The sequence below is a fragment of the Dermacentor silvarum genome, chromosome 8 (genome assembly GCF_013339745.2).
Source record: "Dermacentor silvarum isolate Dsil-2018 chromosome 8, BIME_Dsil_1.4, whole genome shotgun sequence".
Classification (NCBI taxonomy): domain Eukaryota; kingdom Metazoa; phylum Arthropoda; class Arachnida; order Ixodida; family Ixodidae; genus Dermacentor; species Dermacentor silvarum.
In genome coordinates this window covers 122,070,738-122,087,246 of record NC_051161.1, presented here as the reverse complement: position 1 = coordinate 122,087,246, position 16,509 = coordinate 122,070,738, and the positions used below count along the sequence as shown (strand labels likewise).

Below are 16,509 nucleotides of genomic sequence, written 5' to 3'. Positions count from 1 at the left end.
CCAACACTGACTGCGCAGCTCGCGTCAACTCTTGAGTCTGAGAACGTTGTAACACAAGCAGACGACACTTTCTGTGTGCCGGAAGTGCTTGAGTGTAGTGATAAATTGTTGTGCATTCTCTTTCTGTTAATTTTTTTTATAGAAAGAAATTAACGTGCTGACAGCCATGCGCAGCCCCGGCCGCGCTAGAAAAAGAGACATGGGACAGCCAGCCCTCCACTCCTTCTCGCACTTGATCGCATTACTGCGAGCTTGCTCCCCTCCCCCTTTCCCCTTGCCTGCATGGGTACAATGCGCTTATCGAGCCACCATCCTTCTTGGCGCACCCTCGCATGCTGTCACTCTCACTCAAAGCATCCAGTAAGCGTTGCACGATGGGGTCTTATCGCACTTCGACTTGGCATGGACCACGACGCTGCTTCGCTTCTGTGGTCACTCTTGGTCGCACAGCGCGTGATTTTAGAGGTGTGTTCGCACGCAGCCGCCTGTAATTAAACCATTTGATCATCTGCGTCTGCCGAAGTTTCTGTTTATTGTCTCGGTATCCCTTCGCAGCAGCAATGAAATTTCATTATTTTGAAATCGTGTGTAAACACACTTTGTTTCAGTGAACTTCTAAATACATTGTGTTGTATGGACAAGGAGTTATCATTATAGTATTGAGAATTTCATTGCATTGAAATTCGTTTATCGAGGTTTAAGTGTATTTCCACATCGTCAGAATGCAGCCTTGTATTTGGGTTTCCAGTCTTACTAGCGTGTGCGAACAGCATAGTGCGGTACAGATTTAATGGCTAGCCTCACCAGATGCTCAGAGATTTCTTTTCTCGTTGACTGTACCAATAAGGCTCACGTGTAACCGTAGTTGAGTGATCGGCCTCTGCAACTTGGCGATTTCAGAATGTGATGCGTTTGGCAATTTACTGTGAGCGCAGTGATGCAGTCGATTTTCTGTCAGTGCAATGGGGTATTTGCTCATTTCATTAGTATTCAACAATATATCGGCATATTTCTGTGAATAAAATTATATTGTTTGCATTTCAACGTAAGTGCAACAATGCTTTAATGACTTAAGGGGGGACACGGCTCTTTGGGACGAAAAAATTGCAAAAAAATCGACTTTTGGAAAATGAAATTTTTGAAATCTGCAGGTATTTTCCCCCAACTACACTAAGTTTCTTCACTCTTGAATCAATATCTTAGCCACAACATCACTTTATTTTGTCGATACCTGCAGAATTACAACCGAAGTTATCTCAAAAACGGTACTTTTTTCGCGAAGCGCAGTTGCCGTTTCACGCATCGTATCGCGGACATCTTGGTGTCATTTGAAAGGGTGATCTTTCGTCTTGAAATTCGCGCCAACTCCGGTACCATGCTGCCATTGGCTTTCTCAAAGTACCGCGCCGAAAAAAAGTCCCAGCGCGGCCCCTTATTGGCTGTTTAGCGCACGTGACCTGTGCTCGGCATACGATTGGCGGGATTCCTTTCTCGTCGTCTGCATGCGCTCATCCGCGCGGTCGGGTGTGCGCCATCTTGTCCGAGCGTCGAGTCATTGACAAGTGAATTGACACCGTGCTACGCGATGGCCCGTAAGAAATTCCATACGAAGAATACGTTCGGTGCAAAGAAGGTGCGACGTGCACTTAACAACTTCAAGAAGCGTAGCGCAACACATCCGGACGTCGAAGTTGTCGCGTCCCCCTCTGAACCCGCCTGTGCTGACACCGCCGACGTAGGCCTAGGCCTAACAAGCCCGTCGCCGTGCGAAGGTGTCAAAGGTCGCGTTCGTCACGATACGAAGTTTCTGAAGCCCGCAGAAGTGGAAGAGAGCAAAAAAAGAACCAAAGAAAAGCTTCAGCAGCTGTCGTCGACTCCCGCGACGGAAAGGAAGCGTTATCTCCTGACTGATAACACCGATGCCGCAGCTGAACCCGTTGAGCCGCTTGATGGGACCGTGTTTACTATAGTAAGTTTAGATGCGGTGAACATTCTGCTTGCGCGAATGAATTGCAACGAATGCAGTGGCGGGGATATGAAAATCATCAGAGGTGAGCACGAATACGGACTCTCTGTCAAGTTAATTCTTATGTGCGGGAACTGTGGTGATGTTACGTCGACGTGGAGCTCGCCGCGCATCCGCGGTGAACAGAAATCGAACCCGTTCGTTGTGAACGTTCTCGCTGCTCGAGCAATGCAAGCAACGGGAAACCGGCAAACAGCCCTCAATGATGTGTTTTCCACGATGAACATTAGCCGTCGCGGACTTCACACGAAGACGTGGCAACGCTACGTCAAGGAAAAGCTGACTCCCGCCGCCGATCGTGCTGCCCGAAACGTGACAAGCGAGTGCGCGCGCTCAGTTCGCAAACTTTACGGTGAATTGTGCCTCAACAACCCCGGGAACATCACGGTGTCGTACGATGGGTCGTGGATGACCCGCGGACACACCTCTCACATCGGCGTCGGCGCCGTGATCGAACTGTTTACTGGTCTTTGTTTAGATTACGTTGTCTTGAGTAATTTTTGCGCGGGATGCGAGACGGGCCCAAATGAAAATGATCCTTCTTTCGGAAACTGGAAGAAGAATCACCAGTGCCAGAAGAACACCGAGAAAAAATCGGGAGAAATGGAAGTGGAGGCCGCCCTCATTTTGTTCAAAAGGTCCCTCGAACGGCACAACCTCCGTTACACCACTATATTGAGTGATGGGGATAGCCGTACCTATCTTGCACTGCAAGAGGAAAAAGTTTACGGTTATTTGCAAATAGACAAGGAGGATTGCGTAAACCACGTCCAGAAACGGATGGGTACGGCGTTGCGCAATCTTGTTTCTAAAAACAAAGCTTCTGGCCTTCAGAGCCTCGGTGGAAAGGGTCGGCTCACAGCAGACCTAATTACGAGACTAAGCTCGTATTACGGATGGGCGCTAAAAACGCATAAAGGAGACGTAGATGCCATGCACAAGGCAGTGATGGCAACTTACTACCACATCACCTCCAATGACTTTGACTCAAACCACACATTTTGCCCAACAGGCCCCAATTCGTGGTGCCGTCAAAATGCCGCAGAGGCTAGGGGCGAGCCGGCCCCAAAACATCCCTGAAACCTGCCTCCTCATGTTTGCCAGGCCTTGCTGCCTATTTACGAGCGTTTGAGTGAAAAGAAGTTGCTTGAGAGGTGCCAGAGGGGAAAGACCCAAAACAGCAACGAGAGCCTCCACTCTGTTATCTGGTCTCTTGCACCAAAGGATCGCCATGCCTCCCTGTTCACCGTACAGGCAGCTGTGGCAGAAGCAGTGCTGAAGTTTAACGCAGGGAACGTCAAAGCGTCTGCATCTATAATGCAAGAGCTAAGCCTCAACCCCAGCTCATTTTGCAGTGATCGCATGGCTGAAAAAGATCGGCGGCGATTGAAAGCTTCAGCTCAAAAGCGTGCATCAGCTGAAAACATGCATCAGGCCCTCAAAAAACGTCACACGGGCAACAATTCCCAAAATGACTATGTGCCAGGGGGATACTAGCCAGTTACAGCTGGTAACTTGTAAACATTTTGCCATATTTCTGAATAAATCGAGCTGTTTTCGTTTTTCTTGATTTTCTCAGAACTAGCTTTTTACTCACCCTGCCCGTTCAGAGCAACGATATCTCAAGCTGTAGGACAGCTGCAGCTGTATTTTTTTTTGCTATACGCAGCTAAATGAATAAAGCTTGAAATGCTGCAAGCACATTCTTATTTTTCTATCCCTGCAATTTTTTATTCGCTTTCTTTTTTTTTAATTAGTAGCTGTGCTGTAAACACTGAACTTTCATAAGCTGTTAAATTGCTATTTGTTGTTGGATTGGAAAACTGCTTGCAGCAATGCAATCCTTATACATTCTGCTTTCCACACATGCAATAAATATAACTTTCTGGCCAGTATATTTTTATCTATTGTTTCACTAAATAATAATAATTAACATTTAATTATCTCATTAATTACTTGAGCCACAAAAAAAGTAATTGCATTTTTAAAATCAGCACAAGAAAATACATAGATCTGTGCATTTAGGTTGAATTTGCTCAATAAATAAATTAAGAAACCTTCAGATGCCATGTCCCCCCTTAATGTTTAACACTGTGGTGCATTGACAATGTGCTATGATGCATTGGTGATGTACTAGGGCTGCTACGATGTACTTACAGTGTGTGTGGGTGGTTCAACCTTTAGGATGCATTGGCAGTTCATGTTGAACTCGCACATGCTGTGCACATGCGGTGAGCGAGATGCATATACTCTCTGAGGCTTGTGGGCAATGGCTTGAATTGTTTCAAGATGCGCAGCACTTGCACATATTTGTATGTTTATTTACACAGTTAATTTCCACATTAACTCGTCAAAAGAAACTTTTCAATTCAAAAGAAACTTTTCAGTGTTTCAGGTTCTGTATAGAACTTCAAAAAGTTAATGTTGACTTCGTCAGCGAGCCAATTTGTGCACTCAACTTGCTTTTACCTCACCAGAAAATTCTTAGCCACGCTCTTGATTTCACCTAACTGTGGAGTGCATGCACATCTTTCATCGTGTTTCGAACAACAGGCATTGTTGCTGTGATGTGACAGGTGATGCAGCAACAAGCTAAAATTAATAATTTCCAGTGATTGCAGTGAGTAAACACTTGTGCACCAAGAAGTGATTGTCAAGGGCTTGCCGCTTCATCTCTTATCTTGCATTCACCCACTGCGCTCACTGTATCCCAATTATCAGCATATCGGTAGGTGCCGTGTACTAACCTGAGAGAGCTGCTGCTCTGATAAGGAGGTGCCCAAAGATGAGGGTTGTGGCTGGTAGCAGTGAACAATGTCATAGGGCATGTTTCGAAATAAAACCTGAATAAAAATTGTGCAGGCACTTTAGCTGTGCAGGTCAACAGGTTTAGCTTTTTATTTTGAAGGCAACAGACCTCGTCAAAATTGTTTCAGTGGTTGGCAAGCAAGACAACTCCATTCCTGCATATTTAGATAGTAAGTCCTGACGAAAGATTCTTTAACACCACCTTCATATGATGTGCAGTCATGACACAAAGAAGCTTGTTAGCAGTTCCACGTCTGATACTTGATTTACAAATTTTTGTTCTGGTGTTCCTTATTGACATGAGGTTTTTGCTATTGTCAATAACACCTTGGCAACCCTTGATTGTTGTTTTTGTGTGGTGGCTTGATTCTTACAGTAATGTGCTCTGGGCCATTTTAGTAATCTGAATAAACTAACAAAGCTCTCGGCTGCTTGCAGGATGCTGGACGAGGTTCTTGGCACACGGATCATGGTCAAAAAAGCCATGTCCCAAAGCACAAACAAGGTGAGTAGCCACGGAGCACCTAATGAGACTCTTCGTCTTGAAACTGACCTTTTACGACGAGGTGTTAAAGTTTAATGGTTTAATAAAATACAGTAGAACCTCATTAATACGTTTTGGAAAAAAGCATGAGAAAAAACAACAACATACCTACTAACCATGAAAATATACAACCTGAAGTCACAAAAAAATTTGGCAGACTTAACATACTTAACGGCTACATAATGTGTAGCGTTGGAGCACGAGATGCCAATGGCCCATATTTGTAGTGTCACACTTAGAACAATCCGTGGTGATTACTTTAAATTGTATACTTGCAGCAATACTACATTCATTGCATAAAATTTGACAAGAGAAGCCTGCCTTTCTGTGGATCCTTGTTTGGTCGTGGTGTAAAAACAATGATGCACAGTGCTCTTCTTGCGTGAAAGCAGAAACATGATGGCACTGATTACTGTACAAAGAAAACAGAAATGCAAGTGTTGGGCTTAGAACAAGTGACAATGTGCTTGCAAAAATAAGCTTTGTCGGCAATTTTTAAAGGCACCCTGAAACACTTTATGAACATACTAGTGAGAAAACATTGCCAATCTGTCGTAGAGGCTGCTGTGAACATGTAAGCCCAATATTATTGCACAGCATGCAGCAGGAAACTTAAAATCTCATGTCAAAAGCAGTGAACAGTCGCTTACTCTTGCTTCCACAGTGCCGTCATGTGGCGTCATTGGAACCAGCTGGCCCAGCAATGCTATTGGCTGATTTCGTGATCACAAGAGCATTCTCAGTGATACATAATTGTTAATCTTGAGTTAAATAACTGAAAAACATATATGTCTGCAATTTCAAAAAGATGCCAAAATTATTTCATTTTTGCACTGCGCGTAGCTGCGTCAGTTGCGCGTGCCCTCCGAGATGGCAGCTGCGTAGCATAGTCTGCGTTGCTGTCATGGGATGCCACTGTGAGCCCTTTCGCTGCCGCGACACTCAACTTTTGGCCGCGGCTATGCTCTCTTGGCTTCTCCACTTTGTAGCGTCCAGCGCGCTAGTGGAGAGAAAAAGTGAGAGAGCCGGATATTGGTGCAATAATTCCACTTATAGTTGAAGGATTTGAAAAACTTCTGCAGCATGAGATTCGCGAGACAGCATCCTTTAATAGTGAGGCCATTCTGTGATTGGTTGGAAAAGTGTTGGAAAAATGCGCCTTGACTGAGCTTATCGACATTGCTTATTACAAATGATGGCAATCGTACCTTCATTTGCTCATTGTATTCGGGCTCAAGCTCAAGCCTTGGCTTGACTTCCTCAAACTTCCTTCAAAGCCCAGTTTGATGAGTGACCTGAGCAAACCTGCTGCAGTGCCTCTTTGTTTGTGCAGGGACTCCGGCGAGTGCTGGACGCACAGCAGCTAAGCCTCAAGCTGATTGCCAATGTGACGTACGGCTACACATCTGCTGGCTTCTCGGGACGCATGCCGTGTGTGGAGGTGAGGTCATCCCTGCTTAGTACAGTCAAACCCGACCAGTTTACATTAAATTATCCCTTATATAACACTCTTGAATCACAAGTAGAATATATAGGTCCACCCAATTGTCCACCCCAATTGGCTCCCTCCCACAGCTTGCCGAAAGGCAAGCTGTGGGAGGGAGCCATTGGGGGGGGACAATTTTGATCCGAATCAGACTCGATCGTGATCGAAAGTGTGCCGTGTGACACCGGTATTGGCCCAGTTTGTCCTTACAGTGTTGTTACAAATGGTATTTGCTTTTACGTTGTCGAATTCTTTAGAAGGTTTATATCGAATTATGCTCTATATCGAACTGGTAGGTGTTTTTTTGCAACTCTGATGTAACTGGGTTTGACTGCGTGCCCACCAAGTGCAGCTCGACAGTGTTTGTCACCATGCTGTATATTTTATTGCGATAGAAATTATAGGGACACTCCAGGCGAATTTGCGCCTTTGCTGTGATGTATATACAGTCAAACCTCGTTAATACGTAGTCGGCTGGGAACGACGTTTAGGTACGCACTAAACGATGTATGAATTAACCGCCAATGCCAGTTTAGCGGCTACTTACCATCTTCGAGCTCGATAAGGCAGCGAGCCAGTTTGCCCATGAGGCTTCGCTTACTAACCAAATTAACAAGCACGGTTTCAACGTGTGCACAGGTAAATATGAACACATCTCGCTCTATGACCGCGGAAATCCGCTCTTAATACGCTGGAATGAGGGAGGTGCGGCAGCAGCAGCGAGCGTGCCATGTCTCGCTTCAACGACGTCGAAAGCACAGCGCCTACAGAGCTACTGGCAGTAGTTGCACTTTGTTTGCAGATCGCTTGAAAGACGAGGTCCGCGCGGGTGCACACTTATTCCACGTAGCAGATTGCTTTCAAGATACGGCACCAGCGCGGCCGCTGCCAAAGTCCACCCCTCCTTCCTCACCGTGCCTCGTGGGCGTCGTGCACGACAGAAGAAGCACGCTTTCACCCCGCCTTTCTCCCTCCCGCGTGCAAGATTGAGTCGGCTGACCCTCGCAAGCTTTCACTCGCACATACTTTTATATGACTTTATATGGAACCTCAAAGCGACGTCCACGGTCACGGCAGTAATGTGCTTCGCAATAAAATGTGCTTCTGCGCTGTTACCACTTGAATTAGAGCCGACGGCAACAACGAATTCGCACCCCTTACCGGCAGCTTCTTCGCGTTACCGGGAGCTAATCTCGAAAGCCATGCTTTTGTGCGCGGCAATTGGCAACAGCTGTATGAGCAGAAATTATGTCATGGTGGCCATGTTTTAAGTTCACTATAGCTGGCGACTCGTCCGGGCATCGTAAGTCGACAATCGAACGTCTGTACACATGATATTTTGCCAATTTTGGGCCTGTGCATGTAGAACAAGAAAGAAAAATAGTATGCACTAACCGTTTGGTGGGCAATGAGGGACTACGGCTTAAGCGGTCAACCAATACACGGAGTTCAATGGGGGCTGAGTGGGTGAATCTTTGCGACTGCGTTTAAACCACAATTACACATTAAGAGCGTATGTATTAACGAGGTTTGACTGTATTTATGTTTAAGTATTCTGTATTTTTACCTATGCTGTATATGCAAGGCAATGAACGAGACGTATATGCAAGGTAATGAACGAGACGAAAGGGAACCGAGGGGCCCGATTTTTATTATCATATCATAAGAAGCCAACAAACAATGACACCAAGGACAATATAGGGGAAATAAATTGTACTTACTATTTGAATTAAAGAAATGATAAATTAATGGAAATGAAAACGGATGGAAAAACAACTGTGCTCAGGTGGGGAACGAACCCACATCTTCGCATTACACGTGAGATGCTCTCATCATTGAGCTACTGCGGAGGCGTTTTCCCATCCACTTTCTGGGGTATTTATGTTTTGCAACTAGAATTAACCCTGGGAGTGTTAGCCAGCGCCAGCACTCGCAAGCCCCTAGGCTTGTGAGTGAGAGCATCTCACTCGTGCTCGTGAGAGCATCTCATGCGTAATGCGAAGACGTGGGTTCCTTCCCCACCTGAGGACAGTTGTTTTTTCATCCGTTTCCATTTCCATTAATTTATTATTTCTTTAATTCAATTAGTAAGTACAAGTAATTTCCCCTATGTTGTCCTTGGTGTCATTGTTTGTTGGCGTTTTATGATATGGTATGCAAGGTAAGTGCTATACAATTGAACCCCCAAAGTTCATTTCATAAACTTTTCATGAACTTTGGGGGTTCAATTGAAATGGTTCAAATGAAATGTTTCAACCCCCAAAGTTGATTTCATTGACTTTGGGGGTTGAAACATTTCATCCAACGTGTCTGCCTTTTGTCCGAAATCTTATATGAAAGAGTGAAAAACAGAAAATATTAGTGCTCACAATCTGAAAATTATTTTAATTTCACTGGGGCCGCTCTTTATGGGCAGCATGGTGGCACCTGTGTGATCCAGTGTTTGTTACTTTTACTGAGATGTTCTATGTATAGGCGTGGGTTTGAACATTTTTTTGACCAGATTCATTGTGTGTGGTGCAGGTGGCCGACAGCGTGGTGAGCAAAGGTCGCGAAGCCCTGGAGCACGCCATCCGCACGGCTGAGGCTATTATCCCAGGTGCACGGGTTGTGTATGGTGACACGGACAGGTCTGTCTTACATAAAATGATTGTAATTTCACTTGATTGGTTTGCACTATTGGAATTTTTGTGAAACATACAAGTCAGCTTCCCTGCGCAGCAGAAACACATAATCATGGTGGCGTAACCAGTCCTTCATGCAGTGTTTCCATTTTAGCTGGTAGTTATTGCTTGCTTAGTGTCAAAAATGCTGATTTAGCGGATTTCAAATGTTTAGCAAATTGCGTCGCAGTAAGTAAAGTGTGCTTATACGTATATAGCAGACTTTTAGCAGATCTTTAATGGCTGTTTTAGTGTAAGAACAAGTAATCTGCATTGACCTGCATTGCCTACTTTTGATAACATATATGTAATGCCTAAATGGCTGTTCATTAACTTTTTCGGCACGTTTAATGCTACAAAGAATGCAGTTTTATTCAGAAGGCAATCAAAAACCTTGCTGCTGACTTATTAGCGAGTGTTGTGCGAGTAAGTGCTGACTTGCTGAGTGCTGACTCGCTTATTAGCGAGTGAGTGCGGACTTACTGCCTCGCTTGTGTTTTTGGCATTGCTAGTGTAACATTTGGTACTTGCAGGCCTTCGAAATTTTTCTTTACTCTTTAGTGCTGTTCTGATCTTTAGTGGTCTTCCAACATTATTTTTCTAATCAAGTGGCATACAAATATTCAATAAAAACAACCTCCGAATATCAAACCAAATAAAGTAAAACCTCAATAATTCGATCTGTTTATTGGAAATTCAGTTAAATCATAGAATTTGTTCAGTCTGAATTTGCAATGCATGAATTGTACCAGATAACTTGAAAAGCCTGTGCGCATCCATCCGGATAATTCATAGTTTCTGGTTGTGACCTTGAGACTGGCATGCTCTGTCGCGCTTCTGGCTTCGCATATCGTGGAGGCAATGTCAGAAATACAATCTCAAAATGATAGCCATGACCTGTTTCTGGCTCATGCAATTGCATCTATCTACGAACTTTAATTGTTTCTGGCCCTTGCAGTACATAAATGCATGACCTTCGAGTTCAGATCCAAGAGAGCCATATTTGGGATTGCAATTCGGACACCACTGATTGAGAAAGCACTAGATTCCGCGATGGGGGCACTGATGAACCGTGCCACTGTGCGAAGTGTCAACGCTGTGTTGCAGTGCGCATTAATTTTATGTGTTTCCGCCCGCTACAATGAAGTCAGTGAAAATATATAATTATCATCATCAATAAATGTGGCACTTTTGCGTTTGTATTTTTTTCTGTGTAAATATCAACTGGGTGTTGTTAAGTTTTCTCTATTGCTGGTTTGTTACGTGCATACGAGTCCCGACCGCATAAAAAATCTTGGCCACATGCGCGGTTCCACTAGTGTACGAAGATGGCAACAGCAGTGACAATCTAGGCTGACTGGGCTTCGCCGACTACTTGAACATAGAAGCAGACATGCAGACATTGTACACTAACATGAAAGACGAAGTCAGTGACAGTGTGCCAATAGATGGTGGTAGGGATGATAATGAGCCCAACTGTGCGTCCGCTTTAGTGACGGTTATTAAATCCCTGAATGTCGTCTGCAGCTTTGTTGAGTGTAGCGGTGGTGACTGTGGCATGCTGAAAACTACCATACCAAGGAATCTTGAATCAATAATTACGTTAAGTAGTCCTCTTGCATGCAAAATAAACATGACATGCTTGTGTTGTGCGTTTGCCCTTCTTTTTCTGGGTTCTTTCTTTTGTTGGAGTAATTAGAAAATCCGCTTAATTTTTAGATTTTTCGTGGTCCGGCAGAATTTGAATTAACAAGGTTTACTGTATGGGATATGATCTCATTTCTAAACAAACACAAGTACTGTAGGCTTCTGTTAATTTGGCTCCGGTTAATTAAATTTTTTGGTTAAATAGATTTTTCGGTTATTTTAATCCCGGCTGGCGCCCATGCATTTAAATGGGCTAAAGTTTTCCTTATTTAAATCCTAAACCCGGCTATGGTGTTGGGCTGCTGAGCACGAGGTCGCGGGATCGAATCCCGGCCACGGCGGCCGCATTTCGATGGGGACGAAATGTGAAAACACCCGTGTACTTAGATTTAGGTGCACGTTAAAGAACCCCTGGTGGTCCAAATTTCCGGAGTCCCCCACTACGGCGTGCCTCATAATCAGATCGTGGTTTTGACACGTAAAACCTCATAATTTGATTTAATTTATTTAAATCCTAAAATTGGCCTTTGCTGTATAATTCAAACTGGACCAGACAGCACACACGTGCCTGACTTCTAGGTGACAAATAGCGACTCCTTTTCTGGCAGCATCGGCCTTGGCAGAGATTAGGGGACAGTGAACGCGTTGAACACACATCATCTCCAGTCATAAATGCCTATCTTCGGCCTGTCCTAGGAAAATTTTCAAGGAAGAACCGTAGCTCACAATTTCTGATAACAGTATTTACCAAATTCTAACGCATCTCCTTTTTTTTTTTTTTTGTTAGTTGACCAAAAATCGCCTGCGCCATTTGGACGCAATACCAAATCCGCCTCCGCAGCGTTCGGATGCTTTATCGCATTACACAGGTTCATTTGACTTTAAAAACAATGCGGCGGAGCTGATTTTTAGGAAACCAGCCGCCGTTGTGCAACGCATATTTGACCCCTGCCCATTTTTCTAAAAAATTGGGCGCATGCTAGATTTCTACTTTGTTTAGGTGCTTTAATGTAATTTCTATGTTAGTTTTCTGCTTTGGACACATAGAAAGTGGGTGCGCGTTTGATTCGAAGGTGTGTTAAGACTGCCGGATAATTCAATCTGTTTTATCAGTCCCGTCAAGGTTGAATTAACGGAAGTCGACTGTAAGGTGTGCCATTTGATGCGGTTACTGTGCAGCCTGTTTGTACTGATGGAGGGCCGGTCACGGGAGGAAGCCTTCCGACTGGGCCAGGAGATTGCTGACCGGGTGACAGCGCAGAATCCACGCCCAATGCGCTTGAAGCTGGAGAAGGTGAGTGCTCACTTTTGATTTCACGACACTGGTTGGCGTGTCATGCGTGTATCGTTCAAGAGATCTGCATTCATTCACCGACTTGCAGAACCTAATACAGTCGAACCCGGATATATTGAATCTGAAGGGGATCACCAAAAAGTTTGATATATATGTAATCAGATATATAAAATAAACTTTTTATGCAGAAATTTCCAAGGGGTTCTTACAGCTGTTCCATGGAAGTTATTCTATGTCGCATTCGCATCGGACACACACATCTCACATATAACTTTTTATTGAAAAATGAAGAACAAGCGGTTTGTAATCAATGCTAAGTATCTCCAACTATGAATCACATTTTAATAACATGTCCGGTGTTGGAGGAAAAAACACAGATATTTTTGTGAACTTTACAAAACACTAACACCACTTCATCACCCCCTGATACTAGCTGAAAATGCACTTGTATCTCTAGACGATGTTTTTAAGTCATCAAATTATATATATATTTTCATCTTGTGCATGGTGCATGATAGCCTTAGTTGCTTTTGCGCCATAAAACCTTACATAACTAACTAACTATATACGAAATAATTTGTTATATGTGGTTTCGATATATCCGGGTACGACTGTACAGTTAAACCTCGATATAATGAAGTCTGGAAAAACGGCAATTTGCTTCGTTATATTGAAGTTGCATTGTATTGAAATTTGAAATATTCGGGTAAATAAGTACAGTTGCTGATTGAATTTTTTTACATGGGAGGGGCAGCAAAATTTTCTGAATTATTGGAAAATCAAAAAAAGAAAATTTCAATGAGAAAACAATTAATTTTATTGAATTTGAGAAACAAAAGATACAGTTTCATGCCGTGTTGTTGATATCTCTACATCGGCAGCACGAATTAAGAGAAGCCAGCTATGCTTATGCGTCCACTCCATCCCTGCGGCGGATTGTGTTACCTGCAGTGGGAACAGATTATCATGAAAAGCACCGGCAGCGGGTAGTGAATGCTTCATCTGATTCTCGCTTCAACACATCTCCGAAATCAGAGATTACGCAACCTCCAGTACCAAACGCGCGGGAAGACAGCGCACATGATGCCACGCCATCCCGGCATGCCCGCTATTTACACGTCGGCCGATTACCTGCAAAACAGGCCTCAGGGACTGCGTGTGCGCTCAGCCGCGCTGACAGCCATGCGTAGCCAGGGGACTTCCTTTACAGTTGAGGTCTTGTAGTTCCTTAAAATCGGGCTTTGTGGCCTAATGGTAATCGGTCTCTCCTCGGCTACAATCATCGGTGTATACGTGTGACCATCTGCAGGTGTACCAGCCGTGCGTGCTCCAAACAAAGAAGCGGTACGTTGGATTTGCCTACGAGAGCCCTGACCAGCAGGAACCCAAGTATGATGCCAAGGGCATCGAAACCGTGCGTCGCGACACTTGCCCTGCTGTTGCTAAGGTGAGGAGGCAGGGTACTCTTGGTCTGCTGCTTAAGGCGCTCAGTGCCATTAGAGGGCAATCTGGCGATGCAGTTGGTCTACGGCAAGGATTTGTAAGGGTTGGGCACTTGTGGTACGATAAAGCTTGCAGCTATTGGGGGTGCATCATCACATGGATTCTCCCGTAAACCTCATGGATTTGGTATCTCCGAACTTGGCACGTGTGCACTTGCATACAAAGAAGTAATCAATTACTTTTATGTTACTTTCCTCCCAACTTTTATTAACATTGCACAAATAAAGTAAATAGGACAAGCTGGCCTCGCTATTTCAGTGAGTACCTTTGCAAGTTGTTTATTCTCACTAACGATTGCTTTTGAAAATTCTTATGGTTCATCTTCCCTCATTTTCTTGTGAAGAGATCAGGCAGTGACCCTGACATCTGGGTCCCTTCCCTCTGGGTCCCTTCCCTCAGAAAGAAGGGTCACTGGCTGTGACCAGAGGGAAGGGCGGTGTTTTAACGTGCAAACACCTTGCACATAAGACTGTGGTTGCCTAATGTATGCTCACGCATGGTTTGCGCTTTATTGTTGTTGGGACCCGGAGAAAGTGCTCCCGGTAAAGCCGATGAAAAAAATTGCCTGGAAATTGTTTTATGGCATCAACGTCGGTTATTGAGCACCAGGGTCTGCTATCGCTATCAAGCCATAGTAGCTTCATCGGTTCAATTCATCGCTCAACACCTGATGGCGCATTGAGATGAGGAAACAAATACATAGTGCCCAGGTCTTCCTGTCCAACGATGCACATTCGTGAGGCTGCGGCATGGGGTCCTACTGTAGTTTCACTAAATTCAAGTGCTCAGAGCTCTGTTGCCTCTTCCAGCTTGTCTTGCCAATAAAGCCTATTTTTTTTGTTAGCGACAAGACCTCACACTTAATTTCTTCCATTTTTTTACTGGCCATACTCTATTTTTGTCATAGTTTTGCTTTATTGTTTGAGATTTGTTATCTCGTTTTTGTTTCCTCTTTCCTTCCCTTCCTGTTTTCTATTTCTGTGTTTCTGTCCCTTCCTTTCTGAAGAATAGGCAGGTATTGTGCCCCTTCCGGTGGCCAGCTTGCTCCGTGCTTTCCCTAAACCTAATTCTTAATTTTATCTTTCGCGACAAGCGACGTCCACTGTCAAATCTGTCGCACGAACGAGAGCCGCGCTACGAGGCAAGTTCAACTCAAAGCCTGCGTCTGGCTGCTGTTGCGCTACGTGCAAGACGGCTCGACCGCATCACACGCGTCACAGTCCTTTGTGCGGATTGATGCGATGAGAAATAAAGCGTTCTTAAAACAGGTGCATATTGCGATGGTCGGCGGTTGTGTTTGAAGTGCAGTATGCTACAGCATCGATACGAAGTTTAGGTTAGGCCTAGCGGCACCCTCGGTATTTCCTCTGCACCAAGTCGACAGTAGTGGGCGGCAGTGGTCCACTTGCATGGTTGACACAAGAACTATTCGCCAGTGGGCCGTTGCATGGCACGCCGTTGTGGGAAGCTTGCCGCTAGTGTATTTGTTCCGTAATAAAAAGTGCATTTCTGCAAATTCCGCAAGCGGCCAGTAACAGTTGCGTACAGCGCACTGCCACATGCACGCTCGCCATGCGTTTAGTTACACCATGTAGACAAAATCTTCCAAAACATTTGTCTGCTGTAGCCAATACTCCATTATAGCCGGGTTCGATAAAAGTGCAATTGGTTACATTGATAATATAGGCAGACCAAGCTAAGTCAGTAGACTTGTCTGGCATATCCAAATGTATGTTGTATGCAGATCTGTTGTAATAGGCGTGGACTGTATATGTTTTCACAATAATGTAACCGGTTACATGCCTTTGGTGACTGTATAAATTTATTTAATTACAGAGATTGTTTCTAAATAAATAAAGTAATTGATCACTTCCAAAACTACCAAAAAGTGTAATTGATCACATGTAATTCATGCATGCAAGTGTTTCAGCTCACTTGCCGTTATGTGTTTCAGCCTCCGAGATTTGCTCCATTGTTTGTAAATGTATTTGTAATCAATAGCTGTGTGTTGAACAGATAATTAACTGAACTCGATGCACACACAGCTCCTGGAGAAGATGCTGCGGGTGCTGTTCACCTCACGGGACATAGTTGCAGTCAAGCGCTTTGTCAAGCTGCAATTATCCAAAATCTTGGCTGAGCGGGTCAGCCCCCAGGACTTCATCTTTGCCCGCGAGTTTCGTGGTCTGCACGGCTACCAGCCCAGTGCGTGCGTTCCTGCTCTTGAGATTACCAGGTGAGACTCTCATTTCTTGAAAGTCCTGCAAGTTCGACGGCTTGTGTTGGAACTTCTTTGGTAGACAAGTCATAATCCTTGTAAGTCACTAAGCTATTAATGGCTCCTGAACCATTTCTCATAAATAAACAAAACAGTCGCGTGCTTCTCTCCAGGCTTTTCTGGTTTTCTCCGGGCTTTTCACATGTCCAGCACTAGCAAGGTTATTCATGTGACATCACCAGTGTGAAAGCTATTAATTGGTCCACATTCAAGAGACATCAGTTCTAATCTATCTCCTAGCACTCTTTTGCCATGCAGTT

The 16,509-nt window shown here is 44.4% G+C and overlaps 1 protein-coding gene across 1 annotated transcript in view; it reads left to right on the top strand.

The window, feature by feature from the left end:
• Nucleotides 1–16,229, top strand: part of LOC119462387 (uncharacterized) — a 100,340-nt gene extending 84,111 nt beyond the window's left edge. Inside the window, exons 25-30 of the mRNA XM_037723731.2 lie at nt 5,273–5,339; nt 6,712–6,819; nt 9,388–9,494; nt 12,354–12,468; nt 13,778–13,915; nt 16,017–16,229. Coding sequence (XP_037579659.1) covers nt 5,273–5,339; nt 6,712–6,819; nt 9,388–9,494; nt 12,354–12,468; nt 13,778–13,915; nt 16,017–16,211 — 730 coding nt within the window. The 3' untranslated portion in view covers nt 16,212–16,229. The remainder of the gene's footprint in view (nt 1–5,272; nt 5,340–6,711; nt 6,820–9,387; nt 9,495–12,353; nt 12,469–13,777; nt 13,916–16,016) is intronic.
• Nucleotides 16,230–16,509: the final 280 nt, after the last annotated feature.